Source organism: Somniosus microcephalus, chromosome 9 (assembly GCF_052327205.1).
Source record: "Somniosus microcephalus isolate GS21.2 chromosome 9, FLI_Smic_1.0, whole genome shotgun sequence".
In the NCBI taxonomy this organism is placed as follows: Eukaryota; Metazoa; Chordata; class Chondrichthyes; order Squaliformes; family Somniosidae; genus Somniosus; species Somniosus microcephalus.
Genome location: NC_140995.1, coordinates 100,363,792 through 100,388,237, shown reverse-complemented (window position 1 = coordinate 100,388,237; position 24,446 = coordinate 100,363,792). Strand labels below are relative to the sequence as shown.

Below are 24,446 nucleotides of genomic sequence, written 5' to 3'. Positions count from 1 at the left end.
ACACACTAATCTCTTATGCGGGACCTTATCGAAAGCCTTCTGAAAGTCCAAATACACCACATCCACTGGTCCTCCCTCATTTATTCTACCAGTTACATCCTCAAAAAATTCCAGTAGATTAGTCAAGCAGGATTTACCTTTTGTAAATCCATGTTGACTTTGTCCGATCCTGTCACTGTTTTCCAAATGCTCTGCTATTACATCTTTTATAATGGACTCTAGCATTTTCCCTACTACCGATGTCAGGCTTACTGGTCTATAATTCCCCATTTTCTCTCTACCACCCTTTTTAAATAGTGGGGTTACATTAGTTATCCTCCAATCCATGGGAACTGTTCCAGAGTCTATAGAATTTTGGACGAATTCATGGAATGTATGCCAGATAGTTTTCTAGATCAGTGGGCTAAACATTGAGTAGCGCCACAATTGAGGCGCTAACTTTGCCGGGGCGCTAAAAGTAGCGCCCCGGAAAAATTAGTGCGCTTGCGCCGGAAATTGAGTGGTTGCGCCCCAAGAGGGAAGCGGGGCGCTGCTGGAAGCGCCCCGTCTCCCTCTTGGGGCGCTGCGAGTGAATATCGTGGTGCTACGTGCCGCAGCGCCACACGCTGCGGCACGTTGCGCCGCGGTATTGCAGGCCTTCCTCCCCTTCTTAAAGGGGAGGGGCCTTGTGCAGCGCAACCCGGGGCCCAGCTGGGCCCCCGGGGATCGGGAGTGCAGGCAAAAGAGCCCGGCGCCCAAGAGAAGTGCCGGGCTCTTGGAGCACAGCTGGCACTCCGCGGGGGGGGAGGGGGTTCAGGAGGCCGGGGACGGGAGCGCAGGCAGGTGCTGGCAGGCGGCCAGCAAAAAAATGGCTGCCCCGCACCTCGCCGTTAAATTGCGCCTCCCTGGCCGCAGGTACGCCCCCCTGACCCTGTCGGACATAGCGTCCGGTGGTAAATCAGGGGGCGCTCCCGAAGATCGTGGCCGGGGCGCTGCGCACACCAATGACATCATCGCCAGCGGCGCAGCGCCGCAGGGCGCTACTAGTTAGCGCCACCACTAACCTCCCGCTGAATTTTGCTGGAGGCGTGGGCAGTGCTGCACCCGGCCGCTAGTTGGTTTGCGCCCCACTTAGCGCCCTCTTAAGGCGCTAACGGGTGGTGCTACCAACTGAATTTTTCCCCCAGTATGTTCAGGACCCAACTAGGGAACAGCTTATTTTAGATCTAGTATTGTGCAATGAGAAGGGGTTAATTAATAACCTTGTAGTAAAGGGGCCTTTCGGGAAGAGTGACCATAATATGATAAAATTTTATATTGAGTTTGAAAGTGGTTTAGTTAAATCTGAAACTAGGTACTTAAATCTAAACAAAGCAAACTACTAGGTATGAGGGGCGAGTTGGCTAAGGTAGATTGGGAAACTACATTAAAAGGGATGATGGCAGATAAGTAATGGCTAGCATTTAAAGAATACATAATTTACAACAATTTTTTTTTCAATTCGTTTATGGGATGTGGGCACCACTGGGAAGGCCAGCATTTATTGCCCATCCCTAGTTGCCCTTGAGAAGGTGGTGGTGAGCCGCCTTCTTGCACCGCTGCAGTCCGTGTGGTGAAGGTACTCCCACAGTGCTGTTAGGTAGGGAGTTCCAGGATTTTGACCCAGCGATGATGAAGGATTGGCGATATACTTCTAAGTCAGGATCGTGTGTGACTTGGAGGGGAACTTGGAGGTAATGGTGTTCTCCTGCGCCTGCTGCCCTTGTCCTTCTAGGTGGAAGAGGTCGCGGGTTTGGGAGGTGCTGCTGAAGAAGCCTTGGCGAGTTGCTGCAGTGCATCTTGTAGATTGTACACACTGCAGCCACGGTACGCCAGTGGTGGAAGGAGTGAATGTTTAAGGTGGTGGATGGGGTGCCAATCAAGCGGGCTGCTTTGTCCTGGATGGCGTCAAGCTTCTTGAGTGTTGTTGGAGCTGCACTCATCCAGGCAAGTGGAGAGTATTCCATCACACTCCTTACTTGTGCCTTGTAGATGGTGGAAAGACTTTGGGGAGTCTGACCTGCTCTTGTTGCCACAGTTTTTATATGGCTGCTCCCATTAAGTTTCTGGTCAATGGTGACCTCCCAGGATGTTGATAGTGGGGCATTCGGCAATGGTAATGCCATTGAATGTCAAGGGGTGATTGTTAGACTCTCGCTTGTTGGAGATAGTCATTGCCTGGCACTTCTGTGGCACGAATGTTACCTGCCACTTATCAGCCCAAGCCTGAACATCGTCCAGGTCTTGTTGCATGCAGGCATGGACTGCTTCATTATCTCAGGAGTTGTGAATGGCACTGAACACTGTGCAGTCATCAGCAAACATCCCCATTTCTGACCTTATGATGGAGGGAAGGTCATTGATGAAGCAGCTGAAGATGGTTGGGCACAGGACTCTGCCCTGAGGAACTCCTGTAGCGATGTCCTGAGGCTGTGATGATTGACCTTCAACCATCTTCCTTTGTGCTAGATATGACTCCAGCCAGTGGAGAGTTTTCCCCGATTCCCATTGACTTCAGTTTTACTCGGGCTCCTTGATGCCACACTCGGTCAAATGCTGCCTTGATGTCAAGGGCAGTCACTCTCACCTCACCTCTGGAATTCAGCTCCTTTGTCCATGTTTGGACCATGGCTGTAATGAGGTTTGGGAGCTGAGTGGTCTTGGCAGAATCCAAACTGAGCATCACTGAGCAGGTGCCGCTTGATAGCACTGTCGATGACACCTTCCATCACTTTGCTGATGATTGCGAGTAGACTGATGGGGCGGTAATTGGCCAGATTAGATTTGTCCTGCTTGTTATGGACAGGCCATACCTGGGCAGTTTTCCACATTGTCGGATAGTAGCCATACTGGAACAGCTTGGCTAGAGCCACGGCTAGTTCTGGAGCAGAAGTCTTCAGCGCGATAGCTGGGATGTTGTCAGGGCCCATTGCCTTTGCTGTATCCAATGCACTCAGCCATTTCTTGATGTCACGTGGAGTGAATCGAATTGGCTGAAGGCTGACTTCTGTGATTGTGGGGCCCTCAGGTGTAGGCCGATATGGATCATCCACTCAGCACTTCTGGCTGAAGATGGTTGCAAACGCTTCAGCCTTATCTTTTGCACTCACGTGCTGGGCTCCACCATCACTGAGGATGGGGATATTCATGGAGCCTCCTCCTCCCTTTAGTTGTTTAATGATCGACCACCATTTATGACTGGATGTGGCAGGACTGCAGAGCTTTGATTTGATCCGCTGGTTGTGATCGCTTAGCCCTATCTATAGCCTGCTGCTTCTGCTTTTTAGCATGCATGTAGTCCTGTGTTGCAGCTTCCCCAGGTTGGCACCTCATTTTTAGGTACGTCTAGTGCTGCTCCTGGCATGCTCTTCTACACTCCTTATTGAACCAGGGTTGGTCCCCTGACTTGATGGTAATGGTAGAGCGAGGAATATGCCGGGCCATGAGGTTACAGATTGTGGTGGAACACAATTCTGCTGCTGCTGATGGCCCACAGCACCTCATGGATGTCCAGTTTTGAGCTGCTAGATTTGTTCTGAATCTATCCCATTTAGCACAGTGGTAGTGCCACACAACACAATGGAGGGTGTCCTCAGTGTGAAAATAGGACTTCGTCTCCACAATGACTGTGCGGTGGTCACTGCTACCAATACTGTCAGATGCATCTGCGACAGGTAGATTGGTGGGGGCGAGGTCAAGTTGTTTTTTCCCTCGTGTTGGTTCTCTCACCACCTGTCGCAGGCATAGACTGGCAGCTATGTCCTTCAGGACTCGGCCAGCTCGGTCAGTTGTGGTGCGACCAAGCCAGAGTACAGGGAGAGCAATAGGTGGTAATCAGCAGGAGGTTTCCTTCCCCATACTTGACCTGAATCCATGAGACTTCATGGGGTCTGGAGTCAATGTTGAGGACTCCTTCCTGACTGTATACCACTGTGCCACCGGTGGGACAGGACATACCCAGGGATATGGAGGAGTTTGGGACATTGGCTGAAAGGTATGATTCTATGAGTATGACTATGTCAGGCTGTTGCCAGATGTTGGTCGACTGGTCTGGGTGTGCCGTTGCTGTGTCTATAGCCATAGCCATACCCGGTGCCGAGGTCAATGCTGGGTGATCCATTCAGTTTCATTCTTATTATTGTGTTTCATCACAGTTTGTTACAACTGAGTGGCTTGCAGAGGGCAGTTAAGAGTCAACCACATTGCCGTGGACGGCAGATTTCCTTCCTTAAAGCAAGCAATTAGGAAAGCAAATGATATGTTGGCCTTTAATACAAGAGGATTTGAGTATAAGCGTAAAGACGTCTTACTGCAATTATATAGGGCCTGTGCTTTACACATTGAAGTATCAGAGAAATTCAAAATGCACTTGTATTTGGTACTTTAGTGTAAGCATACAATGATTTCCTAGGTGATACATTTTACATTTTTGTCGCTTACCCTGGGCTTTATATCTTGGCCAGGTGCGTGGCTGTGGACATCTGTATAGCCTCACGTGTGCACCAACAGGAATAAAACTTGAATATTTATAGATTTAATGCTCTGAGATCTGTCAAATATTTCCTACAGCCTACATACTTTTCTATTTGTCTTTGTAGCTTCCCCCTCTCTCTAATTATAATCGCAGGTTACCAACTTCCTGGGCATGAATTTCCACAGGGTTTCTCCCATTCTCCCGCCCTACCAGCAGAAGAGCCTAGAAACCTCCGAAAAACAACATTCTAGACTTGCAGTTATGACAGACAAGTGGGAGAACTCCTGTGGAACTTCACCACCTCCTCACTAACATTTAGTGAACTGGCTTGATCCAAGTAAATTTTTTTTTAAATTGGTCCATAACCTTTAATCCCCAGTTACATTATTGCTTTTGAGTTCTTGTTCAATCCAGCATTAAAACTTTTTGAAGCAAACCAGGGTCAATGTATGGAAAATGCAATTCAGATCAAATCTGGAAAAAGGCTGATTTCACCATCTAACGACTAGGATTTATATAGTACCTTTAACATAGAGAAAAGGCACTTCACAGAGGTGTAAGGAGAAAACCAGCTGCTGAACCAAAGGAGATATTAGGAGGGGTGAGCAAACGCTTAGGTGAAGAGGTATTTTTTAAAAGGGTCTTAAAGGGGAAAGGGAGATAGAAATGCAAAAGTATTTAGGGAGGGAATTCCAGAGCGTGGGGTCTGGGTGGCTGAAGGCACGGCTGTCACTGGTGAAGCAAAGGGAGGGGCAGAACAGAGAGTTCAGGGAGATTTGCAGGGCTGGAAGAGGTTACAGAGATAATGGGAGAGGCAAGGCCATGAAGGATTTAAACACAAGGATGAAATGTTTTAATTGGGGGTCATTGGAGGACCAGGAGACAATGTAGATCAGTAAGGACAGGAGTGATGGGTGATCGGGACTTGGTGCAGGATAGGGCTCAGGCAGGAGAGCTTTGGATGAGATGAAGTTACAGAAGATGGAGGATGGGAATATATATCCAATTTGATTCTTTGTTTAGATTATCCCAATGGATTATAAGTAGGTAGCATTGACGTCAATTACAGATCCTAACCTGCCACACAATTACCATGGCACGTAAGGAGGCCGTTTGATTAATTTCCTGCGCTATAACCATTTCAAAGTAGAAGAAATATTCTTAATAATAAACACACATTCAGACTGGCCATCCAAAGAACGCCTGGATTTCATGCTTCAATAGGATGGTACAAAGAAACTGGATTGCAACATACCGAGGAAATCATCAGCTGAGAAGTGGTCAGCATCCCAGACTTGCAGAGTCAGACGAGCTGGGATCTTGTACTCTGTCTCATCCCAGGAAAACATGGACTCTTTCTTGGAGATGACAATCTTCTCCTCAGCCATCAAATAATCAAAGGGGTAGATAAACCGCCAGTTGAAATTGCCTTCGCCGGTCAGTGAGTGATAATGGACATCAGTGTCCTGCTTGTCCTCCTGCTGCCCTTTCAGCCAGCTAGAAGAGACACCCAGCACCATAACAGTTAATGCAACAATGACTCCTACTAATAAATGAAAGCAGGGAACTTATTCAACTAATTCCTCCTTGGTACAAACCAAAAAAAGCTTGTTGTCTGCAATTGTGCTTTAGGAGATTTTGCATTTTCTCTGTTTAGTAAAAAGAATGGTCCAAATTATGCCTGGGTTCTAACTGGAGTAACTTGTTCGCATTGATTTTGTGCATGGATGTGGATGACAATATTTATCCACCCAGAATCCTGGATGAGAGAATGTTTTTAAATGGACACTTCTACTACGTGTTTGCAAATGCATTCAGGAAGAACATTGTGATGGTCACAAGTTAGGTTCTGATGAAGGCAGCCCTTCAGCAGTAGCCGTTGGTGCAGACTCCATGGACTTTTAGATTATGAACATATACCCTTATTAAAAACTGGACAGGCTGTTTGGGGGGGTGGGGGGGTGGTGGGGGGGAAGCAGTGAAAAACCACTCAAGCTGAAGGTGGCTCACGTAACCAGGTTGCATTCGTATGGTAACGAACTGTCCTTGGGCACAATGGCCCGAGAGGCCCACTCCCAAGTCTTGAATAACGAAGCTGGCGACTCATTGTTTCTGGAGAAGATGAGCTCGTTAAGTTAATCGGCTGGGAGATTGAAACGAGATCTAAACTATCCAAACCTGGGAGGAAGCCTGGAAACCATTTCCCTGAGGCCATGTGTCCATTAAAACCACAGACAGCGGTCTGTGTATTGGAGGGGTATATCAGAGAGCAGTTTGGATAGCTCTCTCTCTCTGTCCTGCCCTCCACACAACGGAACGTCGAAGAGGAGCTGAGCCTTGCTCTTCCAACCGAGACGGACTTTGACTAAGGCTGGGACTTGCATGCCGCAAGGCTGGTACGGAGCCAGGTAGCCAAGACGTACGGGAGGAAGATGCAAGCAAGATCAAAGGGCAATCTAGGTGAGCATTGCCAAGCCTACACGCCCACAAGATCACTTAGCTGTGTGAGGGGGTGCCTGTATGTTCCTACCAAACCAGAGGGGGTTTCGCGTTGGAAGGGTCCTGTGATAGTTTAGTTCATGGGAGGGTATTTTTAGGCCGTGGTAAGTCAGCACGGCAGGGGCTTGTTGGACAAGTCAGGGTTGTACTGTTTTAAACTGTACTGTTGTGTTCACACCGCTCGTACTGTATGCGAGTGGAGTGGTTTTTGTTAACCTTAATAAATACTGTACGGGTGAGCCCGAAAACACTGTCCATGTTCAAATCTGTCCTCAGTAATCCCTATCGTCCAGAACTTGTAGTAAGGGGGTTTGCATGCTCGCTACGGGCGGGGCGAAACCACTTACAATAATTGGCGATTGCGGCAGGAGCCATAGGAAATTGGCCACCGCAAAAACCGGTCCATTTGATCTCATTCCTCCAGAATACCAATCCTAGTCTTTCCATTACACCATCTGGCAGTTTCTTAAATTAATTCTTTGTTCTGGCCTCAAACTATACATTACACGAGAATAGAATCTAGCATATATTAGTCAACCACAGTGATACCATGAGCCTATATCAACTTCAGTAGGGTATATAAACCAATTACTTTGTTTTCTACCATCACTAGCTGTAATCTAGCTGTTCCTATCATTTATACTTTGTACCCCCTAGAGCACTCTGGAGAGGAGTGAAAAGAATATCTCCTTCACAATCAGGTGTTGCTGGGTTTGAGCTCTAAGGTTTGTTGTAACTTCAATTCACCAGCTACAATGGGAGATTTTTTTAACTGCATGCTTCAAAGTAGAACACAAGGGCCTAGAAATTGGGTATAGCCCCGCTTGAGGCGTTAGAACTGGTGCTGCGCAAAGTTTATAGCCAGACGAAACTTATCGCTGCCTGGCGAGATATTGGGTTGCATCGCCCCCAAAGGGGATTGAGGCGCTAACTCAGACATTGCACGGGGCTCCTAAGGCGCAAAAGTTCAGGCGCTACCCAATATCGTCGCGGACGGGCACAGCGCAGGTGATCTCAATTACCGGAAACCACGAGACTTCCAGGTGCCGGCCGGCTCTTAAAGGGGTGGGTCAGTCAGCCTGAGCTGCTACACTCAACGCCCTGTAGGCCTCAGAATCGGCACTCGCCCTTCTCTGGCGCAACAAGCTTGGTGAGGATGGAGAAGGTGAGACAGAGAGCAGAGCACTTCAGCACTGAGGCCCTGGACCACTTGGTGTCTGCAGTTGAGTGCCGTTGAGATGTTCTGTATCCTGACAATGGCAAGAGGCCGAGTCAAAAGGCTTACCGGCTATCTTGGAGGGAGGTTTCTCAGAGGGTCAACTCCAACAGCTTGGCGACCAGGACCCCTGTTCAGTGCAGGAAGAAATTCAACGACCTCACTCGGGTCGTTAGGGTGAGTGTTGGTTATGCAAACTTCTGATTCCCTCCATCTGCACCTAACTTCGAGGGCCCTGTTGCCATGATGCCCCAATGGCCATCTGTCAGCAAGCACCCATGGCCCTTTCTGGGCACACACATGGACATTTCTCTCAAGGCATCATGTAAGGGCCCTTGCACCATGGGGGGCATGAGATGATCTCTCAAGGCATCATGTTACAGAACTTCCCCTTCTTTCCCCTGCAGTCCAAGCTGGCGATGATGCGGAGGGAGCAGCGTCGAACCGGTGGTGGACCTCCACAAGTCGTCACTCTGACGGATCTCGAGGAGAGAGTGCACCAGATTCTTGGAGGACGTCTGTCTGGTCCTGTTACCACTGCAGCTGCCGACCCCATTTCCGACAGCGAGGGTAAGGCTCTCTCCTTTTTCAGCTGTTTCCTTCCACTTGGTCCCCCCGCCAGCATGCTTCCTCAGTGTGCAGCCATGTCAGAGCCTTGCCCCAATCTGCCATGCCTTTCCGCCAACCTGTCCTTTTGGTAAAGCCACTCTTCCACCTCCCTGCTTTCAGATGATGCATCACCAACTGGGGATCCACACCCTGAAGCTACCAGTGCCTCCGGAGTTGAGGATCAGGAGGAAGCCGACCCATCCGCTCCAATCTCAGAGGAGTATACACATGTACAGACTGGGGATAGTAGTTCCCTGGAGGGGAGGGGGGGTGCTCTGATGATCAGGCAGTTGCCGGACCAAGCGGCATGCAGCAACGCAAGGGGGGTAGGCAAGTTCGGCCACCGTCTCCCCGGAGGGCAAGGCAGGTAGTGATGACTGCTGCACAGAGTGCAGAGGAGGTGCGTCGCCTGGCTGAAATGAGCACCCAGGCCTGGCTCAGGCACACTGAGCTGATGGCTGCAGTGGGGAGGATGCCTCAGTCAATAGATTCACTGGCAAAGAGTGTGTTGGACTTCGGGGCAACAATGGAGAGGACTCTCCAGGGCTTCGGGGCAACAATGGAGAGGACTCTCCAGGGCTTCGGGGCAACAATGGACAGGACTCTCCAGGGCTTCGGGGCAACAATGGAGAGGTCTGTCGAGGGCTTTGCAGCAACTATGGAGAGGACTGTCCAGGGCTTCGAGGCCGCTATGGAAAGGACTGTTCAGGGCTTTGGACAATCCCTGGAAAGGTCTGTCCAGGGCTTGTCCGAGGCAGTGGAGCAGTCAGCACCGGCCTTGTCCGAAGCAATGGAAAGAACTGTCCAGGGCTTCTCCGAAGCACTGGCACCTGGCTCACAGGTCCTCACTGCTGCCACGCAGTCACTTGCCGGCCTCGTCCACACCCAGATTGAGGCAACGCGAACTCTCACTGCAGCCACACTATCTGCCTCAGCTAGGATCACCCCGGGCCCTTCCAGTACCACACGAGGCCAGGAATCAGTGGAGCAGTCGCTTGTGGCGGTGGAGCCGAGCCGGTCCCCTCCGAGAGCCAGTGTGTCGTCCGACCATGGTGCAGGTGTCCTCTCTCGGCAGGTGACCAGTGCACATGCCACCGCTGGAACGTCTGCAGTCCAGCTGCCACCACCTGCAGTTCACACTGCTTCCAGCCATGGCCAGATCAAGCAGCCAGCCTCCGCACCCTCCAAGCCCAGAGGTCGTCCAGGCCATCCATCAGGGGCTTCTGCGCTTCCAGACAGTCAGCAGGCGTCCCCCAGCCTTCACCCCGCCACTGGGGTTCAATTACGTAGGAGCAGCAGGGAGGGAAGGGGCCGAGCGCGAAAGAGAAGTCGTTCTCCATCAAGGGGCCAGCAGTAGAGGGAGGTCCTGAGACGTTTCTTTGCCCAAACTCAAGGAGACCCTCACCTGTTGGAATTGTTGGAAAAAGTTTGTTCAGTTTGGCGGCTTTGCCGAAGAGTTTATTGTTATTTTGTTTGTTATGGTTTCTGTTGACATGATGTTGTTTTGCTGTAAGGAAAGACTTTTGTGACAATAAAGAGAAGTTTAAATGTGCTAAGGTGTACGTGAATAATTACAGTGATGCTGGCCTTCAGATGCTTTCAAACATCCAAAGTGCGCAGCAGTTAAGACACTCATCATTCCGCCAGAGGGGCCTCGAGACGACTCCTCATGAGCCAGTGACGGATGTCCCTTCCACTTTCAGGAGCCCTTCCATCTTCCTCCTCCTGCTCCTCCTCCTCCTCATCCGCATTCTCCTCCTCCTCCAGGGTCAGAGGGAAGGTGATGAATTGACGCCTTCTCCTATAAAGGGCAGCTGTAACTTGCCGGATGCAGCAGTGGACTGCAGCCTGAGAGATATTCGCGATGTCCCCAATGGCTCACTGAAAGGATCCGTTGCCATAAAAATTGAGGCCAACAGTCAGTTTAGCGGCCACCGACAGAGAGGTCATGCACCGTTGATGCGGCTGCAGATCCTCAGTAAGCAGGTGGCACAGCTCAGTAACAACGTCCATCCCGATTCGGAGCCTTCGCACACACTGCTCCTCCAACATGTCAAGGTATGACCCCTAAAGACCCTCGCAGCATACCCTCGGATTGGGCAACCTCCATTGCCCCTCCTCCTTCTGGCCAATCCCGGCCCTCTCTCCCGCCGTCTTTCTGCCCCTTCATAGTGTTCGGCCAGGAGCCCGTCGCCCTCCAAAGCATCTCCCATTCCGATGCCAGTTGGTCAGAAGGCTGTTAGGTCTAGTGCTCCAACTGCTCCGGACAGGTTTGAGGGTCCCAATTACTCTAATGCTAAAATCCAAAAACTCTGCTCCACAGTAGCTCCCCAAATCTCTCCACCAACGATCGCAATGAACAGGCCAAGTGGCTGAAGCTTCTATACTAGAGCTGTCCCCTTTAAATAGCGCCCCCCGACTCCGAGAAGGGCCTGCTAACGCTCCCTCGAACTGTCACTAATAGCGCTAGGCGTTAAGGCTCCGGGCGCCACCCAATATCCGCTCAGGCGCCCTTAAAAGGCGTTGCATGATGAAATGACGTCATTATGTGCTTGCGCTCGCGGGCGCGCGCAAACACTTAGCGCAGGCGTTAAATGTATAGTCAATATGGGAGTTGTTGCTATCTTCATTGCGCCCGCACCAACATTAGGCAACGCCCCAATTCTCGGTCTCTTAAGGCGCTAACCGCTGGCGCAAACAACCCAATTTCTAGGCCAAGATGTATTGATTTTCCCCCAAAAAATCTCACTTTCTATTGCCAGATATGAAGTATCTATTGGTAGGGCTATGGAAAAGTTCATATTGCTCTGCCTTCTTGGCTGAAGAAGTTCAGGTTTTGGGAAACAAACATATGTGGGTGTAACCTATAGATAAGGGATAGAGCAGCTCAAGCAGTCTCAAGTACAATGTTGTACATTAGTGACCCTAGCCTGCCCATCAATCGCTCTCTTGGTTCCTTTACATGAGTTATGTCAGCTCCCAGCTAGTTTCTGAGATGAAAAACGATATGGTATTGAAAGTGTTTCACCTTGGGAAATGGAAAATTGACCCTTCCAGCCAACTAACCTATTAACACCAATCATGGCATGGGGGACGGCTGCAGTTTTCTTGCCGTAGGGAGTTGTATGGGAAAGATTTGTATAGGGATAAGTTAGAAATTATGAAAATTCTATCCACTTCTGCAATGCAACGCTAGAACTTTTAACTTACCTGACACCCCCACGCACACACTTCCAGCAGAGGGTACAGTCAACAACATTCAGGAGTTAAAAACTTGGCTGATTATCTCCCTCCTAATGCAGAGGCCATCTGTAGCTGCCCATCCTGCTGCCCAGGTAAAATCAGCTAACTTGGTACAGACCGAGGATCAAACCTGGATCTGGATGGCTAAGGTACCCATTGTCTAAAGCTACTAAATCATTCGGGGGGTCATTAATTATATTGTATCTTAATTTGCATAAACTGAAAATTCTGTTACCAATTTTAAAAAAATCATTTTGGGATATGGGCATCACTGACATGCCCAGCGTTTATTGCCCACCCCTAGTTGTATTTGAGAAGGTGGTGGTATTTTTTGAACCTCTGCAGTCCGTGTGGTGAAGGTACTCCCACAGTGCCGTTAGGTAGGAACTTCCATGATTTCGACTCAGTGGTGATGAAGGAACGGCAATATATGTCCGTCAGAATGGTGTGTGACTTGAAGGGGAAATTGTACATGATGGTGTTCTCATGTACCTGCTGCTTTTCTAGCATTTAATTTTGTAATGCTGAGAATTTATCTGTTTTGATGGCTGTTCACAGTGTTGAACAGTTGACTTCCCACATCCCCGTTGGCAAGATTAATTAATTGCTCAAATTAGTGAACTGAAATAAAGATTTCACTGCAGTAGCCTTGTCCTACAATATAATTTTTAAGTTTAGGCCTATTCATCGAGAACTCCGTATTTATTGCTTGTGGAGAATTTTCACTTCTGTCCTAAAAGTGAGTATAACAACCACCTTCACAATTCAAAAACATTAGCATGTCTGAGAGGGAAAAATGGCTAAAAGACTGTGCTCGAGAGTTTTATGATCCTGTCATTTTGGGTTTTTGGAAAGGACCATGTCTCTTTAGTACTGATATTATGAACCTTGCATGTCAGCAATGATATACATTTTTGTTCAGTCATGCATACCTAAAAAACATGCAGCCAGCATTTCACCTGCAAGCAAAGTCAACTTGATACTTAACTGTACTATAAGCGCACTGCAGCATCTAAACACCACCATTACAGCAACTCCCTGTAATGAGGTATGTTTTTTGTGGAATTCAGGAAACTCCATTTTATGTTGTATAGGCTGTAATTATTTTAAAATATACGACTGTACTGTACTGCTTTTTAAGCAGTGTTTCAAGGTAGTTGTATTGAACTGTACATTATGGATTTTAGTGAACTTCTCGGCCAGTCAGTGCCCTTCTATGTGAATACACAATATATATTCATAAGCTCAAAAAACATACCTCTTAACACAGCAAGGGTGTTATTTGAGTAACAGCACCTAAACTAACAGAATATAATAATTGTTTGACATGGCCCATGCCAAAAGGCCCATGCCTGTGATTCTAAGAAACACAATATTGACCTACAACCGTTGAAAATCATCGCTTTTAATGGAAAGAGAAAATAATATTAAAAAGACAATATCCCGTGGACTTCATTTCACTTAACCCTTTGAGTACTGATCCTAATGTGTTGTCTTGTGGTCTATTTGATTTGTTTGTGCCGCTGTTGGAATGGCCTGAAAAGTTTAGATTGTTTCCAACAATATCATCCTTTTGTTACTCTTTGTTCTGACAAGGAGCCTAGCAGATGATATTGCTCAGCAGGAGTTTCAGCCACTTTCAAAACCATTAGAAAGCAGTTGTAAGTACAATTAGAGAAGTATTCATTAAGTAAAATAAAGAAGTTTTCTTTTAATTGGGTACAAAATATCCTACACTTCTCAAAGGGTTAAATGCCTTTATACAATTTAAAGTTAATTATTGACAGGACTGATCCGTCTCACATTTCAATCCGTATCAAGGTTGCACACCAAATGCAACCGGTGGTGTTCATGGTTTGCCCCCATCAGCTTGTGAGAGGTTCTGAAAATGCCTGTCTGTATCACTTGGTTTCACAACAGGAATTCTGCTATTATCAGCTTTCTGCACCTCTGTGTTACATTCCCATTGTTACATCAAATATTGGTGAATGGACAAGAAGTAGTCCACAGTTGGGACCCCTGAAAATTGTTGTTATCTGAATTAAGGTTATCAAAAATACATGGAATACTGCCTTTTTAACTGATTATAATTTCCACTAACTCAGTCTCCCCTCTTTGCAGATGGTACTGCTGGGTAATGTATTGCACATAATCATGCTTGACTAGAACTGGCTGCAAGCAACATGGCAATTTTCATTGCATAAACATGTCGTCCAGTTAGGCATTAAACATGCTTATATGACAGCAACAGCTGAAACGGACACAATAGCACTGCTAATTTAGAATTCTTCTTTTAATATTGTTAGCTCTGCTTTCATCTTATAAGTTAACATGAACCAATAGTCTACAATTTGTTAACAAAATATTTCCCTTTGGTTCCCTGATTCTCTATTCTTTTCATAGAATTTCATCTCTGTGTATTCGTCTATAGCTGGTAGAGTGTTCAAGTGGGTTCCAAATCTTTCCATGATTTGGACGTCAGGAATGCTCCAGACGGGAGGAATAGTTCATGTGGATAAAATGAAAAATATTGCTTTTTGTTCGCTCTAGCCTAAGAAACAGGCCATGATAATCAACTTAAATGAATGCCTTAAGCACCATGCCTTCTGTAAAAGATGTTATTATTTAATAAAAACTTCAGGCAAAAGCCTGACACAAGTCCTCCAGTTGTTCCCTCAGTATTGGTATCGGGGAGGATCTAAAGAGGAACCGAAGCAGGAAAAATGTAAATATATTTATCACAAATTTATTAAGATGGCGAGATAGCCCTAAAATCAAGTGATATGCCAAAGAGCAGTAGCATGCAGGTTTGTACCTGTTACTCATGCTTGACAGACTTCTGACTTTAGCTGAGCTGCCAACTGAGAGGAGGAAGAGCATATTTCCTGGCGAACCACCTCGACTATTCTCATGTACCTCCTAGTGGCAAGTTACAGAGACAGCAGACATCTGAAAATGGTCTGCCCACTCTTGCAGGAGGGGGACAGTGGGTTTTCAGGGAGGGGGAGTGTGTGTGTGTGTGTGTGTATATTGGGGGTGGGGGGAGGTGGGTCAAGAGGAGGTTGAAATCTGAAAGAAGGGAAGAAAATAACTAACTAATACAGATTCAATGTTTACTTGTTTTCTTTGCTATTAGCTGGTTCAATTGATCATCTTGTAACTATCATTGATAAAGCTTTATTTAAAATAATTCTGTTTTTATGTATGATATTGGCTACCTTTATGAATTAGAACATATTCATTGTTATTATGAGGAAAATATGTTATATCCAAAGGTGCTAAAATAGATGACTGTTTGGTATAATCCCACCTTTGGGAGCTGTATGAAAATTGTCCTATAATGAGAATGTGTACTTTCTTTACCAATTTGAGAGTTATATTTACATTAGAGGCAGTGGTGCATCAGGGAGTGCTACAATGAGGGGTTACTATGAGTCAAAATGCATTTCATTCACAGGGTTTCCAGTATAATTTATTGACCCTAACTTAAAGGTTTAAAACATTGCAGCCCTCATGCACCCACAGGCAAATGTTTTAGTTACTTTGTTGCATGCTCAATAAGAATAATAAAGACCCTGCAGATTTCAACCCAAAATTAACTTAAGCGCTAGTCATGCATGGAAATATGTGCATTCATGCTGGAAAGAAAAGTAAATTAATTCAGCTCTCTCCGGAAAAAATAAATAATGCACATTAAAATGCTGTTACCACAGACACCATACCAATCATATTTGTAGCTCTTTTTCAGGTTACACCTTGCCATATTTTACACTCTTATTGTTTGTTGCTTTATTATATTACTGAATTAATGACTTATCTACCTTCATTAACAAAAATGAGTTCAGTTTAATTAGATAAATTAGTGAGGAGTTACAATCTTTTGTGCACCAAAGTCTACAAATTACATTGTGTGATACAATAAATTGTTCAATGTCTCTGTTAAAATAATGGATAAAGTAATTTTGTACAAACTAATATCATGCAATGTATTATCTAGGCTTATATCTCATGCTGAAAATGCTGGAGAAAAGAAGGATATTTTTCATTCAGATTAAAATTGCTAGTATACAAAAATCCAACAGGCTCGTACATTGAAATATAACTAAACTGCCACTGGCATAAATGAGCCAGACTCATGGATTAGTGATTATATCAAATTATAAATGCTAAAATTCCTTTTAAATCATCAATCTCTAAAGTTACTTGTTTTTTTCTGTAGGTTTTCAAGTGTTGTGCAGTCTGCCTTTGTGCTTCAGCCCACCGGGTTTGAGTTAGTTAAGTGTCAGTCATCTAGGTTTCAGCCTCCTGTTCATGCTAGTGATGTATTCATGATTTATATTGAATGTTGTAGATTATCTCTGGGATGGTTATGAATGGAAGCACTTTCAGTTAGGCTACAAAGGATTCTATGTCAATTGAGAAAGTCTGATTATCCATGGACACCTTAACAGTCTTCCAACATCAGGGAAAATACAATAAAAACCCTGTGAAGGGCAGGGTGTCAATCAAAAGGAGAATCCAAACATTTGGACTCGTAGGGTAGTACAGTTACACGTCCAGAGACATAAAGCATACTTTTGGAGCACTTGCTGAAATTAATTTATATTCAGCACATCTATCTATCTATCTATCTATCTATATATATATAAAAGGATAGTGGTGTCTGTCTGTTTGTCTGTCTGTCCGGGCATCACTCAAAAGTTATAGAGCGTACCTACACATATGTTATATCAAAAGAAAGGTTATGATTAGGCGTATTTACTTTTTGGTCAGACAAAAATTGTTCGGACAGTAGACAAAAAATGTTCAAAATTCCGCTCATTAGCGGTTGGCCAATCATACTGGGGAAATCCGCTCATTAGCATTGAGTGATGTGAAGGTTGACCAATCGTACGGGGGGAGCACGCTGCGTCACGGGGGGGCGTTTCATGGCGTGTGTGGGCGGGGCCTAATCTTTCAAACTGCCGTTAATTCGGCCATCTTTACCTCAGCTTTTACTTTTATTCACTTTTTAACAGCTACCACCTTCCTGTTCTATATGGCTTAATGCCAGATCATGTAGTGCAGTTGTCTTCTTAGCTATGGGGTGCTTAAAAACCTGAACTTTAATACAGGGAACTAAGGAAAGGAACAAATTAATTCAGTTTTAAATAGTTTTTAGGAACAGTTAGAAATGAAGTGATCCATTTCAAGTATGAAGGAACTCAGTTGTCTTCCAGGGAAGGTCTCCCCACCTTGTGGAGCTGGAGGCCCCAGCTGGGGACTCGGGCTTTCCCCCCCTCGGCTCGGTCCTCAGCTCCGTTTGTGGCCGGGGACTCGGGCTTTCCCCCCCTCGGCCCGGTCCTCGGCTCCGTTTGCGGCCAGGGACTCGGGCTCTCCCCCCCTCGGCCCGGTCCCGGGCCTCGGCTCTGTTTGCGGCCGGGGACTCGGGCTTTCCCCCCCTTGGCCCGGTCCCGGGGCTCAGCTCCGTTTGTGCCCGCGGGCCGGGGACTCGGCCTTTCCCCCCCTTGGCCCGGTCCCGGGGCTCGGCTCCGTTTGCGGCTGCGGGCCGGGGACTCGGCCTTTCCCCCCCTCGGCCCGGTCCCGGGGCTCGGCTCCGTTTGCGGCCGCGGGCCGGGGACTTGGCCTTTCCCCCCCTCGGCCCGGTCCCGGGGCTCGGCTCAGTGTCCGGGCCTGAGGAGCTAGGGAGGGAGACGGGAGGGAGGGAGACGGGAGGGAGAGACAGAGAGGAAAGCAGGGAGAGACAGGGGGAGGGAGAGAGAGAGGGGGAGGGAGGGAGAGAGGCAGGGAGAGGAGAGGGGGAGAGGGAGAGAGATGGAGAGGGGAGGGAGGGAGAGAGAGGGAGGGAGAGAGAGCGGGGAGGGAGGGGAAGAGGGGCGAGACAGGGGCAGGGAGAGAGAGGGGAGAGAGAGAGGGTGAGGGAGGGAAAGAGTGAGGGGGTGGGAGATGGAGGGAGAGCTCGCCTTCTTCCTTCCTTCCTTCGTTCCTTCCTTCGCAGGCATCCATCAGGCCAGGCCTGAGGCGCTTCTTCCACCCCTCTCTCTCCAGGCTAATCCCGAACTAAATCCAGCAGTCTCTCTCTCTCTCTTCCCCCCGTCTCTCTCTTCTCCCCCAGTGTCTCTCTCTCTCTCTCTCTTCCCCCAGTCTCTCTCTCTCTCTCTCTCCCCCCATCTCTCTCTCTCTCTCCCCCCAGTCTCTCTCTCTCTCCCCCCCAGTCTCTCTCTCTCTCTCTTCCCCCCCAGTCTCTCTCTCTCTCCCCCCCAGTCTCTCTCTCTCTCTCTTCCCCCCCAGTCTCTCTCTTACCCCCAGTCTCTCTTACCCCCAGTCTCTCTCTCTCTTCCCCCCCAGTCGTTCTTTCCCCCCCCAGTCTCTCTCTCCCCCCCCCAGTCTCTCTCTCCCCCCCATCTCTCTCTTCTCCCCCCAGTCTCTCTCTCGATCCCCGGGCCTCTCTCCCCCCCCAGTCTCTCTCTCTCTCTTTCCCTCTCTCTCTCTCCTTCCCACACAGACAGACAGACAGACAAACTCATTTATATATATAAAAATTATTTCTACTTTTTTCATAACAACACGCCCTCAAAAAATCCTCGGCACCGCTGGGCACTCCAGCTAGTGTAGTGTATGTAACTGTTCTACCTTTAAGAGAACTATTGTATGTAACCGTCCACCTTTAAGAGAACTATTTTAGGTGTGGCACTACTTTATCTTGGCTGCTGTATACTGTAATACTGACGGTGACCACACCGGTATATAAGTGCTGTGTCAGGATTTATTGGGCAGATTCGCCCTGACCTTCGAATAGTGAAGTCCTGTTAAAGTTACTCTTGTAGTCTGTGTATTAATTCGCCATAATACCTACAGACTTTACAGTGGCGACGAGTTCGATCTTACCCTGCAGCAACAATACTTCCGAAGCAGTTAACAAGCGTCGAGAAGAGGCACCCGCCCTCGTCGTTCTGCTGAGAGAAAACTCGAGTCTGCAGAGCAAGGAAGAAGGAAGAATTCAGACACGAAGCCTTCCATCAGCAACAGGCACTGATTGTCCCTTCTGCCACGGTGGTGAGTGAGCCGATCAGCACGAGAAGCAAGTCGGCCACGGTGACTGTGAGTAAAGGGAAAATAAAAAAATAAACGGAGGATAAGGGCGGTGAACTCGACCACGGTCAGGGGAAAGGAGCCGAACAGAAGTCGGGCCCAGAGGCGCTGAGACTGGGGCAGTGTGGAGCACGGAAGCCGCGGTACAAGCGGGCTGGGAGACGCAACGGCGTCGTGAGACAGCTAGACCGCGACCGCCGAAAAAGGCCAGGCAGCGACCGAGGCCACGAAGCGCTGCGACCGGGATCGTAAGGCGCGGGAAGATATAAAAATAAATAAATCGCGGAGAACTCAGCCGCAGCCGGGGAGGAAAGCACCGGACTGCGAGAGGGCTGGGAGGCACGATTGGAAGCCGCTGAGGGAGAGACAGAGCCCGAGCGAGCGGGAGAGACAGAGCCCGAGCGAGGGAGACTGAGCGAGATCCAGCCCAGTGGCTGAAACTGTTCGCCGTCAACGGGTTGTACCCAGCGCCGGTTGCCCTGCCGAGAAAAGGGAACAAGGAACGCACTGAAGCCGACGCGCAGGCTGCGAACCCCGAAAGCCAGCGGTCGTCGCCCGAGGGAAAAGCTTACCCCTCCTGCCAGGGGAAGAAACGCGGGAAGCCGCCAGTAGGCGGGGAAGAAGACAAGCGCGGGAAACCGCCATTTTGGAAAAAAAAAGTTAAAGAAATATTTCGTTGTTGTTTCTCAGGAAGAGGGTGAAGATGCCTAAGCGTAGTAACATCAACGGGTTCGATTCCGATGTGGAAGATTGGGCCACGTATGTAGAACGCATCGAGATATATTGTAAGGTCAATAAGATAGCAAATTATGACAAAGCTCTAACCTTACTAAACTCAATGGGTGCGAAGACATACGGGTTATTGAAGCATCTTCTATCACCAGCTAAACCGACGGATCAGTCTTTCGCTTATATTGTTGCTGTCCTGAAGGATCATTTGAACCCCGCACCGCTGATGTTAGCGGAACAATCTAAATTTTACGTGAGAACGCAACTAAAAGAGGAAAGCAACGCAGAGTACCTGGTTGAACTGCGTAGACTAGCAAAATACTGCCAGTTTGGGGTAAATCTGTCAGAGGCACTGAGAGACAAGTTCGTGTGCGGAATGTCGAAGGAAGGAGTACAAAAATGACTGCTCGAAGAGAACGATCTTACACTTGAGAAGGCTGTCCTTATTGCAGCATCGCACGAAGCCGCAGCGAGAGGCACGGCAGAAATGCAGCGGAAGACAGCGGTACTCAGTATGGATCAAATGACTTCGGGTACAATGAAATGTTATCGTTGTGGGAAGACAACACACGATCAGAACCAATGCTGGTTTAAAAACCAGGAATGTAGGAAATGTGGCAAGCCTGGTCACATAGCTAAAGTATGCCGGTCAGGAAAGAAGACCAGCAATAATAAGTCACCGCAGAAGAAGTACAGAAAGGTACATAAGGTGACTGGGAAGAGTACAGATGAACAGAATTCGGATTCAGACTCCAACAGCAAGGAACTGGGTAGTCTGAGGATTCACAATGTGAGTAAAGAAGCTGACCGACAAACTATCTGGGTCACACTACAGATTGCAAAAGTCCAAGTGAAAATGGAAGTGGACACCGGATCGGCGTTGACGGTCATGAATAAGCAAGATTACAAAAAGTTGTTCAAACATATTCCCCTACGGGATACGGAGATAGTATTGCAGACATACACGGGGCATAAAGTATACCCCATCGGAAAGATAAAAGTCAAGGTGAGACACAAGGGCAAAGATCACCGAGGAATGGACATGTATGTGCTACCCGAGGGAGGTCCACCACTTCTGGGACGGGAGTGGATCAGGAAAATAAAGATAGACTGGCACTCACTAAACACAATGACGGTAGATTCCGGAAAGGAAGATGTCAAACCTGAACGGTTGTCCAGAATATTGGACGAAGCTAAAGAGGTATTTCAGCAAGGACTGGGAACACTGAGAGGAATTAAGGCAAAAATCAAGATTGCAGAACATGCAAGCCCAAAATTTTTCAAAGCCAGATCAGTACCTTATGCGATACGACCTGCTGTGGAGGCAGAACTGGAAGAGCTTGAACGTTCAGGGGTACTGTCTAAGGTGGACTGGAGTGAGTGGGCCACGCCCATTGTTCCCGTCATGAAGTCTTCATCAAGTAACAAGCCAGGGGGACCGGGAAAGGTCCGCATCTGCGGAGACTTCAAGATCACAGTTAATCCGGTGCTTCACACGGTACAATACCCGCTTCCGCGGATTGAGGATATCTTTGCTTCATTGTCTGGCGGGAAACACTTCACCAAGATAGACCTGGCACAAGCATATTTACAAATGGAAGTCGAGGAAGAGTCGCGCCAGTATCTCACAATCAACACACACAGAGGCTTGTATCGTTATAATAGACTGGTTTTTGGAGTAGCTTCGGCTCCAGCAATTTGGCAGAGGGCCATGGAGCAGGTCTTACAGGGGATTCCAAGCACTCAGTGTTACTTGGACGATATCCTGATTACAGGAGAGGACGAGGAGGAACACCTCGCAAATTTGAAACTGGTGCTCACCAGGTTGAAGGAATATGGCCTTCGAGTTAATCGCCAGAAATGTGAGTTCTTCCAGAAACGGATCTCGTACTGCGGTCATGTCATTGACCAAGAGGGGCTGCACAAGTCACCTGACAATATAGAAGCTGTCGTGAAGGCCCCCGCTCCAGAAAATGTATCACAGTTGAGATCGTTTCTGGGGTTGATTAATTATTACCACAAGTTTCTGCCAAATCTATCCACGGTGCTGCATCCGCTGAATGCTCTGTTGCGGAAAGAAGTACCATGGAAGTGGAGCGAGGACTGTAAGAAGGCCTTTCGCAGAAGCAAGGCGTTGATTACCACTGAGGAAGTGTTGGCTCATTTCAACCCAACGTTACCTCTTCGTCTAGCTTGTGATGCTTCCCCTTATGGAATTGGAGCAGTACTTTCACACAAGTTACCAAATGGCTTGGAAAGGCCAGTCGCATTTGCGTCCCGATCATTGACCTCCGCTGAGCGAAATTATGCTCAGATAGATAGGGAGGCCCTCAGCCTTGTGTGGGGAGTAAAGAAATTCAATCATTACCTGCAGGGCAAGAAGTTCACATTACTGACAGACCACCAGCCGTTGGTGTCCATATTCAACCCTAACAAGGCCGTTTCCACTATGACAGCGCAAAGGCTACAGAGGTGGTCCATGTTACTTGGGGCACACCAATATGACATCGAATACAAAAGGTCCAAACAGCATGGAAATGCTGATGGGTTATCGCGCCTACCGTTGCCAGTAGTAGAAGAGGCGGCTACAGTGGACCCGGTAGAGATGTTCCACTCATCCATAGTGGAATGTCTACCAGTAACAAATTCGATGATCGAAAATGAAACAAGAAATGATCCGACTCTCTCACGAGTCTACAATTTAACGGTGGAGGGATGGCCAGCACATGGCGAACCAACGCTGCCCGCATTTTCGCAAAGAAAAGAACAGCTGTCAGTGTGCCGAGGAACCTTGATGTGTGGATCTAGAGTGGTGATTCCACCCAAACTTCAGCATAAGGTGCTAAAGGAGCTTCACGAGGGGCATCTGGGTGGAGTGAAAATGAAGAACCTAGCAAGAGCGTTTGTGTGGTGGCCAGGTATTGATGGAGACATCGAAGAAATAACCAAGAGCTGTCTAGGATGCCAGAAGGGCCAAAACGCGCCACCACAAGCTCCTCTGCATCCATGGGAGTGGCCCTCATCTCCTTGGCAAAGGGTACACGTCGACTTTGCTGGTCCATTTATGGACTCAATGTTTCTAATCGCGGTGGATGCACACTCCAAGTGGCCGGAGGTAATAAAGATGTCCTCCACCACCACGGAAAAAACCATCACAGTATTACGGACCATATTTGCTAGGAATGGCCTGCCGGAACAGATCTGTTCTGATAATGGACCGCAATTTGTGTCCGAAGAATTCAGGAAGTTCTTAAAAAGGAATGGGGTCAAGCACTACACGTCAGCCCCATACCATCCCGCCACCAATGGATTAGCTGAAAGGTTTGTCCAGACCTTCAAGAAGGCCATAAAGGCCATGGGTAATGAAGACATCAACCTACAACATAAGGTAGATAACTTCTTGTTGGCGTACAGGAATGCAACACATGCGGTCACAAACCAAACTCCCGCCATGATGTTTTTCAATAGAAGACTAAGATGCCGGCTGGATTTGATTAAGCCAAACATCAGAAGGGACGTAGAGAACCGGCAATTTCAGGGCATGAATGAAAGGCCAACTAGATCCTTTCAGATAGGTCAACAAGTTTTGGCCCGGGACTACCGTACCGAGAAATGGCAGCCTGGAACTATTGGGAAAAGGCTAGGGCCGCTGATGTATACCGTGGACATTGGTGACAGCATCATAAGGCGACATGTTGACCAGATCATAGGGTCATCCACAAAGGACCAACCTACTCCACAACCTTACACGGCTAATGTTGAAGCAGAGATACCCAGAGCACCTACCTCCAATCTGGTAATACTAGAATCAGATGAACCTGACACTGTCCTTCAAGCCGAATCGACCTTGCCAGAAGAACCTACTACCCCGCCGAAAACTACTACACCACCGAGGCGTTATCCGGACAGAGTCAGGAAGCCTCCAGAGAGACTGAATCTGTGAACTGTTTTGCATAAGTTGTATATATGTTATGATGTTATGTTAATGGGGAATAAGTATGTTGTAAGCTAAAAAGGGAGTATTGTAGTGTATGTAACTGTTCTACCTTTAAGAGAACTATTGTATGTAACCGTCCACCTTTAAGAGAACTATTTTAGGTGTGGCACTACTTTATCTTGGCTGCTGTATACTGTAATACCGACGGTGACCACACCGGTATATAAGCGCTGTGTCAGGATTTATTGGGCAGATTCACCCTGACCTTCGAATAGTAAAGTCCTGTTAAAGTTACTCTTGTAGTCTGTGTATTAATTCGCCATAATACCTACAGACTTTACAGCTAGTATATCTATATAATAACTGATGCATGCTGTGCAAGTCAGATAGAAAACAGTAAGGCAGGGTGAGGAGAGAATTTTGAAATTGAACTACATTCAAAGATGGTGGAAGGAAACATTCTTTTTCAATGATGATTTCCACATACAAATGAGCATACACAAAGACATTTGATTAAAGTGCATTATAGGAAGCTTGTTAGAAAAATATGGTACAAAAGTAAATTACGTAACATGGCTAGAAAGTTGGTTGACAGACAGGAAACAAAGGACTAGAAAAAGGTTGGAAAT

General features: G+C 47.6%; 1 protein-coding gene across 1 annotated transcript in view; it reads right to left on the bottom strand.

Moving 5' to 3' along the window:
- Positions 1-24,446, bottom strand: part of otofa (otoferlin a) — a 214,899-nt gene that overhangs the window by 9,375 nt on the left and 181,078 nt on the right. Inside the window, exon 38 of the mRNA XM_085998196.1 lies at positions 5,748-5,989. Coding sequence (XP_085854322.1) covers positions 5,748-5,989 — 242 coding nt within the window. The remainder of the gene's footprint in view (positions 1-5,747; positions 5,990-24,446) is intronic.